This window comes from Ascaphus truei, chromosome 1 (genome assembly GCF_040206685.1).
Source record: "Ascaphus truei isolate aAscTru1 chromosome 1, aAscTru1.hap1, whole genome shotgun sequence".
Classification (NCBI taxonomy): domain Eukaryota; kingdom Metazoa; phylum Chordata; class Amphibia; order Anura; family Ascaphidae; genus Ascaphus; species Ascaphus truei.
This window is the reverse complement of record NC_134483.1, coordinates 546,139,574-546,156,386: the sequence shown is the minus strand read 5'-3', so window position 1 is coordinate 546,156,386 and position 16,813 is coordinate 546,139,574. Positions and strand designations below refer to the sequence as shown.

The 16,813-nt window shown below is 43.3% G+C and overlaps 1 protein-coding gene and 1 pseudogene across 1 annotated transcript; both read left to right on the top strand.

Annotated features, from left to right (window-relative positions):
- LOC142465211 (vomeronasal type-2 receptor 26-like) overlaps window positions 1-5,283 on the top strand; it is a 49,779-nt pseudogene extending 44,496 nt beyond the window's left edge.
- Window positions 5,284-7,590: 2,307 nt separating this feature from the next.
- Window positions 7,591-11,401, top strand: LOC142465159 (vomeronasal type-2 receptor 26-like). Its single transcript, XM_075569152.1, has 3 exons — window positions 7,591-7,669; window positions 9,966-10,772; window positions 11,322-11,401. Exons 1-3 carry the CDS (start codon window positions 7,591-7,593, stop codon window positions 11,399-11,401), a joined length of 966 nt encoding a protein of 321 aa, XP_075425267.1.
- Window positions 11,402-16,813: the final 5,412 nt, after the last annotated feature.

Genomic DNA, 16,813 nt, shown 5'->3' with positions numbered 1-16,813 from the left:
GTCCACACAGAACTGAGTGATTTTGTCCTTCTTTGGTACCAGGGCTACCAGACAAGCCAAAGGGCTCTGAAATGATACAATTCCCCCTAGGGCCAGCATCTCCACTACTTCTAAAACTAAAACCCTCAGCCAAATCAGGACAAGAGATTCTTACAGATTCTAAGCACCAGAACAGCAGCAGTAAATTTTGAATGTCCAAAAAAGATGCTCTTAAGAGAAATAGAAGAGAGCCGGTTTTCAGATATTTCATGTTGAAATATTTTTCCAACTTTTTACTGCCAAGTTCTGAGAATAGAAACGTAGCGGTTGCTGCCAGGATTGCAAGCCGAAAATTATTCCAGGACGTTTTGGGACTAACGACTTTGTTTTATGTGCTATTTTATCAAGGAAAGTCCTAGTTTTGTAGCCCAGACCCCCAGTAATTGTGTTTTCTTTCTGTATTTTGTAATTGACAGTGTGTACGTCTGTTTCAAGGAAATAAATGACAATTTGTTTTATTAATTTGTTTTGCTCAATGAATGATCCTGGTAAAAATATGTAAATACCTGGTTTCCTGTGACACTACTGCCCTAGCGTCGATAGTGGTTAGTGCTACAGCGTCAGGGTACCTGGACGAAAGGTCCCACCACCGTGAGAAATGTAACACTTGCCAGACCAACTGGGGATCATGAGAGATCCCACCATGTCCATAGCTACTCTCTGGAAATGTTCCCCTATTACCGGTAGTGGTTTTCAGGGGTGCCTTCACACGATCACCCGCCTTACCTACTCGCTGGCAGGCATCACAGGTCCGTCAGAACTCTGCTACTGCCCCTGATGCCCATGGTCAGTTGTAACGCTGATACAGCCGGGCTCTCATCTCATCTAAGTAACCCCTGATGTCCCGCTAGTGGTAGGGAATGGGCTACCTGTAACTATTGCTGCCTATACTCCTTTGGTACCACTAAACTGTCTTCTACCTGTCCAAGCCCTCACTGGACTGGCTGGATGGCTGCATTCTGCTCATCTGTGTGTGCCCCTCGAAACACTGGCAACTGACTTTGCAGATGGAGAGCGTTGCCCCTGATAGGACTCCTGGACTTTTGGAGGGTCTGGACAGTCCTGGCTTTATGTGGCCAGTCTTGTTACACTGAGAGCACCTCCGCTCATGCTTAAACTCTGCAGGTTTTGGGTGCACTTTCATCTGCCGCAGTTTTTAGCTTTCCACTGGGGAGTGCTCAAAGCTGCCCTGCCCGGAGTGGCCACTTCTGGGACAACTCCTTTCTTGTGGATCAGTGCCCAGTTGGTGAAAAACTCATCAGCTATGTTAGCAGCATCCAGGCAAGTCTTTGGTTTGCGGTCAAAGACCCATTCCCTTAAGTCCAGTGGACATTGCTGCATAAACTGTTCCTTGAAAAACAGATAAAGCAGACTGTGATACTTGGTGGCACTGCATCCCTCCACCCACTGAGTCCCATGCAATGTCATGTGTGAGGCAAACCGCATGTAGGATTCCCGGTGCTTCTCCTCCTGTCCTAAACACGTCTCTGTATGCCTCGGGAGTGAGGGAATACCGAGTTAAAAACAGGGCTTTAACATGGCGATAGTCATTGGCGTCCGCAGATGGAATAGCCTGGCGAGTCTACAGGGAAGCTTCGGACATTAACAGTGTCAATCGCTATACCCAGTTCCTTTCTTGCACCCGGTATCTTTGACACTGAGTCTCAAAGTTCTTTAGCTAGCCATCAATTTTGTCTGTGCCATCAACGAATTTGCTGAAGCTGTGGTGGTCCACTCGGGGGCGGACTGCTCCCAGCTATCTGATTGGGGATATGGGGCGGGTGTCCCTTGGGCAGCTGCAAGCAGATGATTCTTTTCCACAAGGGTGGCCCCTTCCCCCCATGAGGCAAGATGTGTGGAAATTTCGGGTTGTAGAGAGACAGTTAGCCACTGGGGCTACCACAGCTGCACTCCCTTTAACTGTCCCCCAAACAATGTCCATGTTATTTCTGCCACCTCCCTCCTTGTCTTCCATGGCAACCGGGGCTGGATTGACCTCCTGCACCCCGGCTGGACTAGTGGACCCTTCAACTTTATGTGAGGGTATGCCCCCTTCAGGTGATGCAATACTGGCTTCATGACTCTCAAGATCCTCCTCCAGCAATGTTTTTGCCTGACCGTCAGTAGGCAATCCATAACTCCCCCACCGGGTGACAATTCTGGGTCAGTCCCATGACCGGTACTGAACTGACCGTCTGTCCATGTTCGCCTGGTAACACTCAGATGGAGATTTTGCCGGAGAAATGTGTCTCAATGTATTTGAGAATCCGACCTGATTCCCGGGTACATTTTTAGGATATCCAGCAACTCTGGAACCCGACTAACTAGTCACAGTCTGACAAGACTTTCTCTGTAAAACCCCCCAATGAAATTCATAGCCTAGCAATCTCTGCTTGCTGGCACACCTGGAAAGGTAAGAACACAAAAATTATTTATTGTCGCATAATTTACAGACATGCATTGACAATCACTGGGCTCAAGAGATGACACTCCCGAACCCCAATACATGGAGCAGAGGTAACCAGGCAGGCTTAACCTTTATTATTGGCTTGGCTATCCCTTCACCGTCAAACAGAACAGAAATACAAAAGACAGAAATATACACGCTTATTTGGGCCTGGGTGTGGAAATCTAGCCTTTCCTAGGTGCACGGTGTGACGATGAGGGGTAACCAGGCCTTCAATAAAGGTATTATGCCCGGCTGGTTACTTCTGAGCCATATTTGGGGTTTTAGAGCGTCAGCTCTTGAGCCTGTCTGTTGTAACTGAAATGCATATGATTGTATGACAATAAAGAATGTATGTGTTTTATGATTTATGTGTCCATGATTGCTTACTTGGGAACTGGGATAAAAACTAGACTCTCCAAGGTCCAGGTAACCCTAAATAACAATTTTCCCCTGACTGGGACTTAGCCCAAAATGTCCTGGAACTCAAATCGGCATAAAATTCCAGATGCCACCGCTACATTCTCTCATGGAGGCTTGGTTTTGCTTGACCTGGATGTATTATCAAAATGGGTTAGCGCGAAACCTGAATGAACCAAAAGGCATGCACAACTTGGCACCTCCAGCTCTGGTTCCTTCAATGCCACCCATAGTGACAGGCTCCTCCAAGTCTGGCAGAACAACTGACAGCCCGAAATGACTGCCATTGATCCCTGGACTTGGATACTCAACCTTTTCCTGCTGCCCATTTGCTTCTCACACCTCTGGCATCCTCTGGCTGCTTTGAACTCTGATGTCCCCCAGACTTACTGGCACCTAACTTGGTAGCCCTGACAGTCTCTGGGACATCAGTTCTGAAAACCCACTACCTTACAGTGCACACCACCACATTAAATTACCTTACATGTATTAATAACATACACCTTTAATAAATCCCTTTTTATTTCTATCAGCCTTTATTCCCCACACACTGTCTATTGGGCTTAGCTGGACTCCCCAGTTAATCTACGGTTATCTACGGTTGAGGATACCATGAACCTAATAATGGTTCTGGGCTAACTGGCACTAACTGGGGTACCCCTATGTTATCTAGGGATGCCCACAGCTACAGGGACACTTTTAATCCCTGTGCCTCATTTTACCTTTCTGGCTATGCTGAAGTAGGGAACCTAGTGGTGAGTCGTGCAAGCAGTTTCAAGATGGAGATATTGCCAGGACAATGTGCCTATATGTATCCGAGAATCAGGCATGATTCCCGGGTACATTTTTGGGGTATTGTGCAACTCTGGCCCCGACTACCTAGGCAAATTCTGACACCAATTTCTCTGCAAAATCCCCCTTGAAGCTCATACCCTAGCAATCCCTACTCTCTGACATGCCCGGAAAGATAAAAACAGAAAAAATATCTTTATTACATTTCAAGCATTTCAAAGATACAATGTTACAGGGCTCAAGAGCTAACCCTCTGTAACCCATATATAGGGATCATGGTTAACCATTCATAGGCTTGACCTTTATTGAGGGCCTGGTTAACCCTTTACCATAAAAAATAATGCTAAAGAATGCAGCAAATTTGTAACATGAAAAATTTAATTTAAAAAAAATTGATATGTGTTCTTTGATAAATCTTCTGCTGGTTTCTGTTTTTTTACAGCTGGAGACTTTTGATGCATAACACAGAAAGGCCCTTATTATATAAACTGTGAGTAGCACGGATATAGCGGTATTGCACAGGAAGCCTCATAGGAATCAGTGGGATTGGCGTTAGTTGCTGTTTTCTGAATAATTTCCAGAGTGTATATTCTTAACAAACAAACATTCTGTATGTTTATTTCATACAGGTTAAATATGAAATATATAATAAATATCTTCAATATTCTTATTCTTTTACAACAGACAGTGAATCTTGCCAGAAATGTCCAGGTGATCGGTGGCCAAATGAGAAGAACAAATGTGTTCTGAAAAGCACCGAATTTCTATCCTACAAAAGGGATCCAATAGCTGCGATCTTCTCTGTTATTTCTGTTTTATTTTCTATTATAAGTACCATTATCTTGCGTATCTTCATTTTACTCCGGGACACTCCCATTGTCAAAGCCAATAATCACAACCTCAGTTTAATTCTCCTCGTCTCCATCATGCTGAGCTTCCTCTGTGTGTTCTTGTTCCTTGGTCGTCCTGTGGATATAACTTGCATGCTGAGACAAACCTCTTTTGGAATTATCTTCTCCATAGCGGTCTCTTCTGTGCTGGCCAAGACTATCATGGTTTGCATTGCTTTCAAAGCCACCAAACCTGGTAACACCTGGAGAAAATGGATGGGAGTCAAAATATCCAACTGTGTGGTCTTTATTTGTTCGTTTATTCAAGTTTTAATTAGCGTTAGTTGGTTGGCTATTTCTCCCCCCTTCCAGGAGCTTAACACACACTCTTATCCTGGAAAGATCATTATTCAGTGTAATGAAGGCTCTGTTGTTGCCTTTTACACTGTCCTGGGTTACCTGGGATTCCTTGCAGCTGTGAGTTTCATTGTAGCTTTCCTAGCTAGGAAATTACCTGACAGTTTTAATGAAGCCAAGTACATCACCTTCAGCATGCTGGTGTTCTGCAGTGTGTGGGTCTCTGTTATACCAGCGTATTTGAGTGTTATGGGAAAGAACATGGTTATTGTAGAGATTTTTGCCATATTAGCATCAAGTGCGGGTATTTTGTCCTGTATATTCTTTCCAAAGTGCTACATTATGTTGATGAGACCTGATTTGAACACGAAAAGTAGTTTACTTAGGCCGCGCTTATAGTGCTTGCTACGGAAACGCGACCGGTGACGTCACCCATCGCTGTCGCCATTAGCAAAAGTTGTAATTAGGTTTTTAGCAACGTCGCTGGCGACAAGGCTAGTGACGTCACTAAGGGGGCGAGCCACACAATTTCATTGGTTTAGAGACAGCCACATGTGGCGACTGTCTCTAAAAAAGCAAATTTACCCGGCTTCAAAATTTTTGGTCGGTCGCTCCATCGCGCTTACTATAAGCGCTTGTGATGGAGTCAATGCATTTCTTTTGGAGCGACGTTGCATTGCCGTCGCAAGGCACTATAAGCGCAGATTTAGAAAGAATAATTTATAGATAGCACATTGCAACATATATGTGTGGCGATATTGTTATCACACATTTAGAAAGCTAGTGTTCCAGATGTTTGCTTTAACTATTTTAATTTATATGTCATTTACATCTGTATAATTTTCCAGGAAATAGGAGGTTAAGACCCTTTAAAGTTTCCTCGTTACCTTCTCTTGAAATTCGATGTTTAAGTGGAAGATTCACATAAAACGTGTGCAGACGTAACAAAAAGCATGCTGAACATTGTCTCCACAAGTTGTAAGGTTGTATGGGTTTGATCAAATATCTGCAAACACAAGGAAAAAACTAAATAAACTATATGGATAAAGCCCTCAGTATTAAAGGTTCTGTCTTATTGTCTCCGCTACTTTCCTGGTGTCTTTACCTCACACAGCAATAATACAATGAAAGGTGAGAATCACAGACTGGTTATGCAATATAGTTGTAACAGTCATAAACATCAACATTATATTCCCTAGATTAAAAATTATACAATGCACTGTAAATATCTATGTATATCATATAGATTTACATAATCAAGGTGCATTCATTTTTATATGTGGGGTAACACAACAGTCTCAATGATTTCCCATGGGAATTAATAATTGTCACGGGACACCAGGCATTTACACCTTTTTTACCAGGATAATTCATTGAGCAAAACATGTAAGTGAAATAAATTGTAAATTTATTAGCATGAAAAGGCATACACACAATGTACAGTAGAGGCAACGATTATTCTAACACTTGCTTTAAACTAGCCGGGTTACATTCAGGGTATGTGCTGGGTATGTTCTGGGCTAGTTTGAGGCACCTTTAAGGCATTTCTGCATTGACTAACGACCCATATGATTAACACAGCAGGGATCCCTGGCAGTCCAATTCAGTTTGAATTGGACTGCCAGGGACCCCTGCTGTTAATCTGATAGGCCATTAATCAATGCAGAAATGCTGGGGCTAGTTTAAGGAAAGTTTAAGACATGTATTCAGAATGTACCTGGGTGTACCTGGGTCTTTTGGGGAATTGCCACTGTTTTTTGTTAGAATAATCGCTGCCTCTACTGTAAAAGAAATTATAGGCAAAAAGACAAACTTACTGGGGGTCTGGAGTTGAAGACTAGACTCACCAAGGTGTAGGAAATCCTAAATAATTATTTTACCCTGACTGGATGTCACGGTGGACACAAATGTATCAACACTTTTTATATTTTTGGGTACTAGGTTGAACACAACAATGAGCTAAATAAATTGTGATTTATTTCCTTGCTAGACAAACACACGAAAACTTCAGAATACACTTAATACAACACTTACAGGGATGGGAAAACAAAATAAATTTTCCTTTGCGAGAAAGCGCAAGAAAGCGTAAAGAGTAGTCACATCATGAATGGTATCGATCACACTGGGGTTAGTCCGGTGGGCACAGTTTTAGGGTGTTCCAGTCTATCCTTAACATGTGCACCCAATCCCCTCCGTGGGAATATTTCACCCACCAATCTCCGTTTTGCTCGCAGTTTGCAAAATATACATTATACATTTTATTAAAACTTCATGTTCTAGGTGTACCACGACTGTAATTTATATATGTATTTTTGTGTTTTATTTACTTATACTTCAAATCTAACCAGAAGCCACTTATTGAATTGACTTGTGGTTGCAGGGTTGAATAGATTGAAATGGAAACCCATACTTCAAACAGACCGCTAACCGCAGCCACACTTCTTCAATCAGCGCTGGCTTCGGTGCTCACTAGTCCATCTTGTGTCTCAAAAGAATATAGCAGTCATTGCATTTACTTCTAGTACAGCAGGCAGGGAACAGCCTGTAAGTGTGGGTTAAGAAGGCTGGGACAGGGCAAATACAGCAGTGCAGTGCAAATACTTTTGACCCCTTCATTCCCAATGCGAGTTGGGTCAATCAGTCGGGTATAATACCTTTATTTAGGTCTGATTAACACTGTTCTCGCCACACTGGACTTAATCCGGAATGTCCTGTAATCCAAATCAGCATGAAGTTCCACATGCCACCGCTCCCTTCTCTCCGGAGGACTTGGTTTTCCTTGACCGTGATTTAGCTCCAAACGTTCTGGAACTAAAATTGGCTTAAAATCCAAACTACAAATGCTACGTTAATTCTGAGAACTTGGCCACGTAAATCTGGATTTAGAACATTTTCCGGGCAGACATTTCTGACGCCGGTTCTGTGCTATTCGCGCAAGAGCAATTTTGAAAAGCCCACCCATTCTCTTTCTTACTGGAGACACAAATCTGATTGGTGCATCAATCCTTATTTTATTTTGAGCTCTATTCACAAAATACTATAGCCAATCAGAGTGTGGGAACTTTCCCAAGCAGCCAATCAGAGAAAAGTCGGTAGAAAAACTTGGTACCTCCAGCCCTGGTTCTCTGAATGCCACCCACGGTGATCTTAAACTCTTTATTCACCCACGGTGACAGGCTTTTCCAAGTATAGCAGAACAACTGGCAGCCCGGAATGACTGCCATTTATCCCCGGACTTGGGTACTCAGCTTTTTCCTGCTGCCCATTTGCTTCTCTCACCTCTGGCAGCCTCTGCCTGCTTTGAAGTCCGATGTCCCCCAGACTTACTGGCACTTAACTTGGTAGCCCTGGCAGTCTCTGGGACATCGGTTCTGAAAGCCCACTACCTTACAGTGCACACCACTACATTAAATTACATTCAATTACATTCATGTATTAATAAAATTAACCTCTAACACATCCCTAAGCCCTGGGTATGGGGAATAGAATAGAACAGTGTACTTTTATTTCTATCCATCTATATTCCTCACACACTTATCTATTGAGCTTAGCTGGACTCTGAGAGTCCTCCCACAACGTTATCTATGGTTGGGGATACCCAGAACCCAATACTGGATCTGACCTACCTGGCACTAACTGGGGTAACCCTATGATACCTAGGGATCCCCACTTATAAACCCTGTGCCTCATTTACCTTTCTGGCTATGCTGAAGCAGGGAACCCTAGTGGTGCGTCACGCAAGCGTTTTCAAGGGGAGATATTGCTGGGACAATATGCCTACATGTATCCCAGAATTAGGCATGATTCCCGGGTACATTTTAAGTGGAACCGACAACTCCAGACCCCAACTACCTAGGCACATTCTGAGAACAACTCCTCCGCAAAACCCCCCTTGAAACTCATACCCGAGCAGCCCCTGCTTGCTGACATCCAGAAAGATAAACAACACAAAAAAATATCTTTATTATATTTTATGCATTTCAAAGATACAATGTTACTGGGTCCAAGAGCTAACCCTCTTGAACCCATATACACAGATCAGAGGTAAACATTCATGGGCTTGACCTTTTTTAAGAACCTGGTTACCCCTTTATTACCCCGTCACAATGATGCATTTAGCTCTCCCATCCATATGAGCCTTTATTCCCCACACACTGTCTATTGGGCTTAGCTGGACTCCCCAGTTAATCTACGGTTATCTACGGTTGAGGATACCATGAACCTAATAATGGTTCTGGGCTAACTGGCACTAACTGGGGTACCCCTATGTTATCTAGGGATGCCCACAGCTACAGGGACACTTTTAATCCCTGTGCCTCATTTTACCTTTCTGGCTATGCTGAAGTAGGGAACCTAGTGGTGAGTCGTGCAAGCAGTTTCAAGATGGAGATATTGCCAGGACAATGTGCCTATATGTATCCGAGAATCAGGCATGATTCCCGGGTACATTTTTGGGGTATTGTGCAACTCTGGCCCCGACTACCTAGGCAATATCTGACACCAATTTCTCTGCAAAATCCCCCTTGAAGCTCATACCCTAGCAATCCCTACTCTCTGACATGCCCGGAAAGATAAAAACAGAAAAAATATCTTTATTACATTTCAAGCATTTCAAAGATACAATGTTACAGGGCTCAAGAGCTAACCCTCTGTAACCCATATATAGGGATCATGGTTAACCATTCATAGGCTTGACCTTTATTGAGGGCCTGGTTAACCCTTTACCATAAAAAATAATGCTAAAGAATGCAGCAAATTTGTAACATGAAAATTTTAATTTAAAAAAAATTGATATGTGTTCTTTGATAAATCTTCTGCTGGTTTCTGTTTTTTTACAGCTGGAGACTTTTGATGCATAACACAGAAAGGCCCTTATTATATAAACTGTGAGTAGCACGGATATAGCGGTATTGCACAGGAAGCCTCATAGGAATCAGTGGGATTGGCGTTAGTTGCTGTTTTCTGAATAATTTCCAGAGTGTATATTCTTAACAAACAAACATTCTGTATGTTTATTTAATACAGGTTAAATATGAAATATATAATAAATATCTTCAATATTCTTATTCTTTTTCCAACAGACAGTGAATCTTGCCAGAAGTGTCCAGGTGATCGGTGGCCAAATGAGAAGAACAAATGTGTTCTGAAAAGCACCGAATTTCTATCCTACAAAAGGGATCCAATAGCTGCGATCTTCTCTGTTATTTCTGTTTTATTTTCTATTATAAGTACCATTATCTTGCGTATCTTCATTTTACTCCGGGACACTCCCATTGTCAAAGCCAATAATCACAACCTCAGTTTAATTCTCCTTGTCTCCATCATGCTGAGCTTCCTCTGTGTGTTCTTGTTCCTTGGTCGTCCTGTGGATATAACCTGCATGCTGAGACAAACCTCTTTTGGAATTATCTTCTCCATAGCGGTCTCTTCTGTGCTGGCCAAGACTATCATGGTTTGCATTGCTTTCAAAGCCACCAAACCTGGTAACACCTGGAGAAAATGGATGGGAGTCAAAATATCCAACTGTGTGGTCTTTATTTGTTCGTTTATTCAAGTTTTAATTAGCGTTAGTTGGTTGGCTATTTCTCCCCCCTTCCAGGAGCTTAACACACACTCTTATCCTGGAAAGATCATTATTCAGTGTAATGAAGGCTCTGTTGTTGCCTTTTACACTGTCCTGGGTTACCTGGGATTCCTTGCAGCTGTGAGTTTCATTGTAGCTTTCCTAGCTAGGAAATTACCTGACAGTTTTAATGAAGCCAAGTACATCACCTTCAGCATGTTGGTGTTCTGCAGTGTGTGGGTCTCTGTTATACCAGCATATTTAAGTGTTATGGGAAAGAACATGGTTATTGTAGAGATTTTTGCCATATTAGCATCAAGTGCGGGTATTTTGTCCTGTACAGTATATTCTTTCCAAAGTGCTACATTATGTTGATGAGACCTGATTTGAACACGAAAAGTAGTTTACTTAGGCCGCGCTTATAGTGCTTGCTACGGAAACGCGACCGGTGACGTCACCCATCGCTGTCGCCATTAGCAAAAGTTGTAATTAGGTTTTTAGCAACGTCGCTGGCGACAAGGCTAGTGACGTCACTAAGGGGGCGAGCCACACAATTTAATTGGTTTAGAGACAGCCACATGTGGCGACTGTCTCTAAAAAAGCAAATTTACCCGGCTTCAAAATTTTTGGTCGGTCGCTCCATCGCGCTTACTATAAGCGCTTGTGATGGAGTCAATGCATTTCTTTTGGAGCGACGTTGCATTGCCGTCGCAAGGCACTATAAGCGCAGATTTAGAAAGAATAATTTATAGATAGCACATTGCAACATATATGTGTGGCGATATTGTTATCACACATTTAGAAAGCTAGTGTTCCAGATGTTTGCTTTAACTATTTTAATTTATATGTCATTTACATCTGTATAATTTTCCAGGAAATAGGAGGTTAAGACCCTTTAAAGTTTCCTCGTTACCTTCTCTTGAAATTCGATGTTTAAGTGGAAGATTCACATAAAACGTGTGCAGACGTAACAAAAAGCATGCTGAACATTGTCTCCACAAGTTGTAAGGTTGTATGGGTTTGATCAAATATCTGCAAACACAAGGAAAAAACTAAATAAACTATATGGATAAAGCCCTCAGTATTAAAGGTTCTGTCTTATTGTCTCCGCTACTTTCCTGGTGTCTTTACCTCACACAGCAATAATACAATGAAAGGTGAGAATCACAGACTGGTTATGCAATATAGTTGTAACAGTCATAAACATCAACATTATATTCCCTAGATTAAAAATTATACAATGCACTGTAAATATCTATGTATATCATATAGATTTACATAATCAAGGTGCATTCATTTTTATATGTGGGGTAACACAACAGTCTCAATGATTTCCCATGGGAATTAATAATTGTCACGGGACACCAGGCATTTACACCTTTTTTACCAGGATAATTCATTGAGCAAAACATGTAAGTGAAATAAATTGTAAATTTATTAGCATGAAAAGGCATACACACAATGTACAGTAGAGGCAACGATTATTCTAACACTTGCTTTAAACTAGCCGGGTTACATTCAGGGTATGTGCTGGGTATGTTCTGGGCTAGTTTGAGGCACCTTTAAGGCATTTCTGCATTGACTAACGACCCATATGATTAACACAGCAGGGATCCCTGGCAGTCCAATTCAGTTTGAATTGGACTGCCAGGGACCCCTGCTGTTAATCTGATAGGCCATTAATCAATGCAGAAATGCTGGGGCTAGTTTAAGGAAAGTTTAAGACATGTATTCAGAATGTACCTGGGTGTACCTGGGTCTTTTGGGGAATTGCCACTGTTTTTTGTTAGAATAATCGCTGCCTCTACTGTAAAAGAAATTATAGGCAAAAAGACAAACTTACTGGGGGTCTGGAGTTGAAGACTAGACTCACCAAGGTGTAGGAAATCCTAAATAATTATTTTACCCTGACTGGATGTCACGGTGGACACAAATGTATCAACACTTTTTATATTTTTGGGTACTAGGTTGAACACAACAATGAGCTAAATAAATTGTGATTTATTTCCTTGCTAGACAAACACACGAAAACTTCAGAATACACTTAATACAACACTTACAGGGATGGGAAAACAAAATAAATTTTCCTTTGCGAGAAAGCGCAAGAAAGCGTAAAGAGTAGTCACATCATGAATGGTAACGATCACACTGGGGTTAGTCCGGTGGGCACAGTTTTAGGGTGTTCCAGTCTATCCTTAACATGTGCACCCAATCCCCTCCGTGGGAATATTTCACCCACCAATCTCCGTTTTGCTCGCAGTTTGCAAAATATACATTATACATTTTATTAAAACTTCATGTTCTAGGTGTACCACGACTGTAATTTATATATGTATTTTTGTGTTTTATTTACTTATACTTCAAATCTAACCAGAAGCCACTTATTGAATTGACTTGTGGTTGCAGGGTTGAATAGATTGAAATGGAAACCCATACTTCAAACAGACCGCTAACCGCAGCCACACTTCTTCAATCAGCGCTGGCTTCGGTGCTCACTAGTCCATCTTGTGTCTCAAAAGAATATAGCAGTCATTGCATTTACTTCTAGTACAGCAGGCAGGGAACAGCCTGTAAGTGTGGGTTAAGAAGGCTGGGACAGGGCAAATACAGCAGTGCAGTGCAAATACTTTTGACCCCTTCATTCCCAATGCGAGTTGGGTCAATCAGTCGGGTATAATACCTTTATTTAGGTCTGATTAACACTGTTCTCGCCACACTGGACTTAATCCGGAATGTCCTGTAATCCAAATCAGCATGAAGTTCCACATGCCACCGCTCCCTTCTCTCCGGAGGACTTGGTTTTCCTTGACCGTGATTTAGCTCCAAACGTTCTGGAACTAAAATTGGCTTAAAATCCAAACTGCAAATGCTACGTTAATTCTGAGAACTTGACCACGTAAATCTGGATTTAGAACATTTTCCGGGCAGACATTTCTGACGCCGGTTCTGTGCTATTCGCGCAAGAGCAATTTTGAAAAGCCCACCCATTCTCTTTCTTACTGGAGACACAAATCTGATTGGTGCATCAATCCTTATTTTATTTTGAGCTCTATTCACAAAATACTATAGCCAATCAGAGTGTGGGAACTTTCCCAAGCAGCCAATCAGAGAAAAGTCGGTAGAAAAACTTGGTACCTCCAGCCCTGGTTCTCTGAATGCCACCCACGATGATCTTAAACTCTTTATTCACCCACGGTGACAGGCTTTTCCAAGTATAGCAGAACAACTGGCAGCCCGGAATGACTGCCATTTATCCCCGGACTTGGGTACTCAGCTTTTTCCTGCTGCCCATTTGCTTCTCTCACCTCTGGCAGCCTCTGCCTGCTTTGAAGTCTGATGTCCCCCAGACTTACTGGCACTTAACTTGGTAGCCCTGGCAGTCTCTGGGACATCGGTTCTGAAAGCCCACTACCTTACAGTGCACACCACTACATTAAATTACATTCAATTACATTCATGTATTAATAAAATTAACCTCTAACACATCCCTAAGCCCTGGGTATGGGGAATAGAATAGAACAGTGTACTTTTATTTCTATCCATCTATATTCCTCACACACTTATCTATTGAGCTTAGCTGGACTCTGAGAGTCCTCCCACAACGTTATCTATGGTTGGGGATACCCAGAACCCAATACTGGATCTGACCTACCTGGCACTAACTGGGGTAACCCTATGATACCTAGGGATCCCCACTTATAAACCCTGTGCCTCATTTACCTTTCTGGCTATGCTGAAGCAGGGAACCCTAGTGGTGCGTCACGCAAGCGTTTTCAAGGGGAGATATTGCCGGGACAATATGCCTACATGTATCCCAGAATTAGGCATGATTCCTGGGTACATTTTAAGTGGAACCGACAACTCCGGACCCCAACTACCTAGGCACATTCTGAGAACAACTCCTCCGCAAAACCCCCCTTGAAACTCATACCCGAGCAGCCCCTGCTTGCTGACATCAAGAAAGATAAACAACACAAAAAAATATCTTTATTATATTTTATGCATTTCAAAGATACAATGTTACTGGGTCCAAGAGCTAACCCTCTTGAACCCATATACACAGATCAGAGGTAAACATTCATGGGCTTGACCTTTTTTAAGAACCTGGTTACCCCTTTATTACCCCGTCACAATGATGCATTTAGCTCTCCCATCCATATGAATGGAATTAAAGGCGTGCTATAAATGCACCTATTATGGATCTGCCACACAACACCAATCTCACAGGGATAAATAAGACACCAGCAAGAAATAAATACTAGTATTTAAAATGCAACACATTTAATAAACAATGCATATAGAATGAAGCTGTACAATGATAACTGGTGGAAACTACAACACATCTATACTATAACTCTAAGTTGGATTCCGTTTGTATGTCAGAAGCATCGGAATCTCACAAACGGCACCACGTAGCACCACAAAACTTTCACTGTATGTTCTGCTGTGAATTTGTAGGTCAACGCAACTATTCTGGTTTCACATGTCACTCACCTGCCAAGTTATGGACATTCTAATGTCCAGCAAAAACCTTAGTGCTGGAACAGAGGGGCGGAGGCGTGGCTACTAAGGGAGGGGGCATGTCATGTGCAGTGAATGTGATTCTCAGCTGGGGCTCCATGGAGCAGTGACCCTGTGCCTGACTCTGCCCCCTCCACTCTCCTCCTCCCTCCAATACCCCCTCTGCTCTCCTCCTCCCCCTATCCCCCCTCCCTCCTCTTCCCCCTCTGCTCTAGCAGCCCGGCACTTGGGAGAGGAGAAGGGGAGGGGGGGCTTCTGCTTCTTCTCCTTACAGAGAGAGGCTGCTTTTGCTTGCTGCAAACTTACTGTGTGTGTGTGTGTGTGTGTGTGTGTGTGTGTGTGTGTGTGTGTGTGTGTGTGTGTGTGTGTGTGTGTGTGTGTGTGTGTGTGTGTGTGTGTGTGTGTGTGTGTGTGTGTGTGTGTGTGTGTGTGTGTGTGTGTGTGACTGTGTGTGTGTGTGTGTGTGTGTGTGTGTGTGTGTGTGTGTGTGTGTGTGTGTGTGTGTGTGTGTGTGTGTGTGTGTGTGTGTGTGTGACTGTGTGTGTGTGACACACACACAGACACAGGGTGGGGTGGGGAGGGGGAAGGGGACGGGGACATGTTCCGGCAGTGGGGGGAGACACACACAGACAGACACAGAGACACACACACAGACACAAATCTCACCCCGCACTACATCCAGCAGTGAGGGTGGAGAGGGGGGCCGGGGAGATGTGACGCTGGGTGGGAAGGGGGGCGCCGGGGAAAGGTGCCGCCAGCGGGGAGGGGGTGGGGGGCGGGGACATGTATTCAGTATTACATTCCCCCGGCAAAGCCGGGTATAAAAGCTAGTATAAAATCTATGATGTAAACCTTACTTAATGCAGAGCATATAGGAATTCTGATGAGGCAGAGTATACAGGAGCACACTGATGTGACAGAGTAACTGCCCAGAGGATACAGGAACAAGCTGATCAGACAGCGTAACTACCCAGAGCATACAGGGGCACACTGATTTGACAGTGTAACTACCCAGAGTATACAGGAGCACACTGATGTGACAGTGTAACTACCCAGAGGATACAGGAACATGCTGATCAGACAGCGTAACTAACCAGAGCATACAGGAACATGCTGATGTGACAGTGTAACTACCCAGAGTATACAGGAACATGCTGATCAGACAGTGTAACTACCCAGAGGATACAGGAACATGCTGATCAGACAGCGTAACTACCCAGAGCATACAGGAACATGCTGATGTGACAGTGTAACTACCCAGAGCATACAGGAGCACACTGATGTGACAGTGTAACTACCCAGAGGATACAGGAACATGCTGATCAGACAGCGTAACTACCCAGAGCATACAGGAACATGCTGATGTGACAGTGTAACTACCCAGAGCATACAGGAGCACACTGATGAGACACTGTAATTACCCAGCGCATACAGGAACATGCTGATGTGACAGTGTAACTACCCAGAGCATACAGGAACATGCTGGTGTGACAGTGTAACTACCCAGAGCATACAGGAACATGCTGATGTGACAGTGTAACTACCCAGAGCATACAGGAACATGCTGATCAAACAGTGTAACTACCCAGAGCATACAGGAACACAAGCATAGATTCTTGATACTCTGTGTCAACCTCTGCTTCCTTGCCTTGTTCCTGACCTGTTGCCTTGCTTTCTAGATTGACCCCTTGTGTACTGACCCAGCTTGCCTTTAGACCATCCGCATCTCTGGAATACTGAAATCGGCTATCTCTGACCCCCCGCTCTTCCTTAAACCCTAACCAAGGCATTGCACCTCGACGATCCTCCTCTCTCCAACCCTGACCTCGGCTTTAGTACCATCTA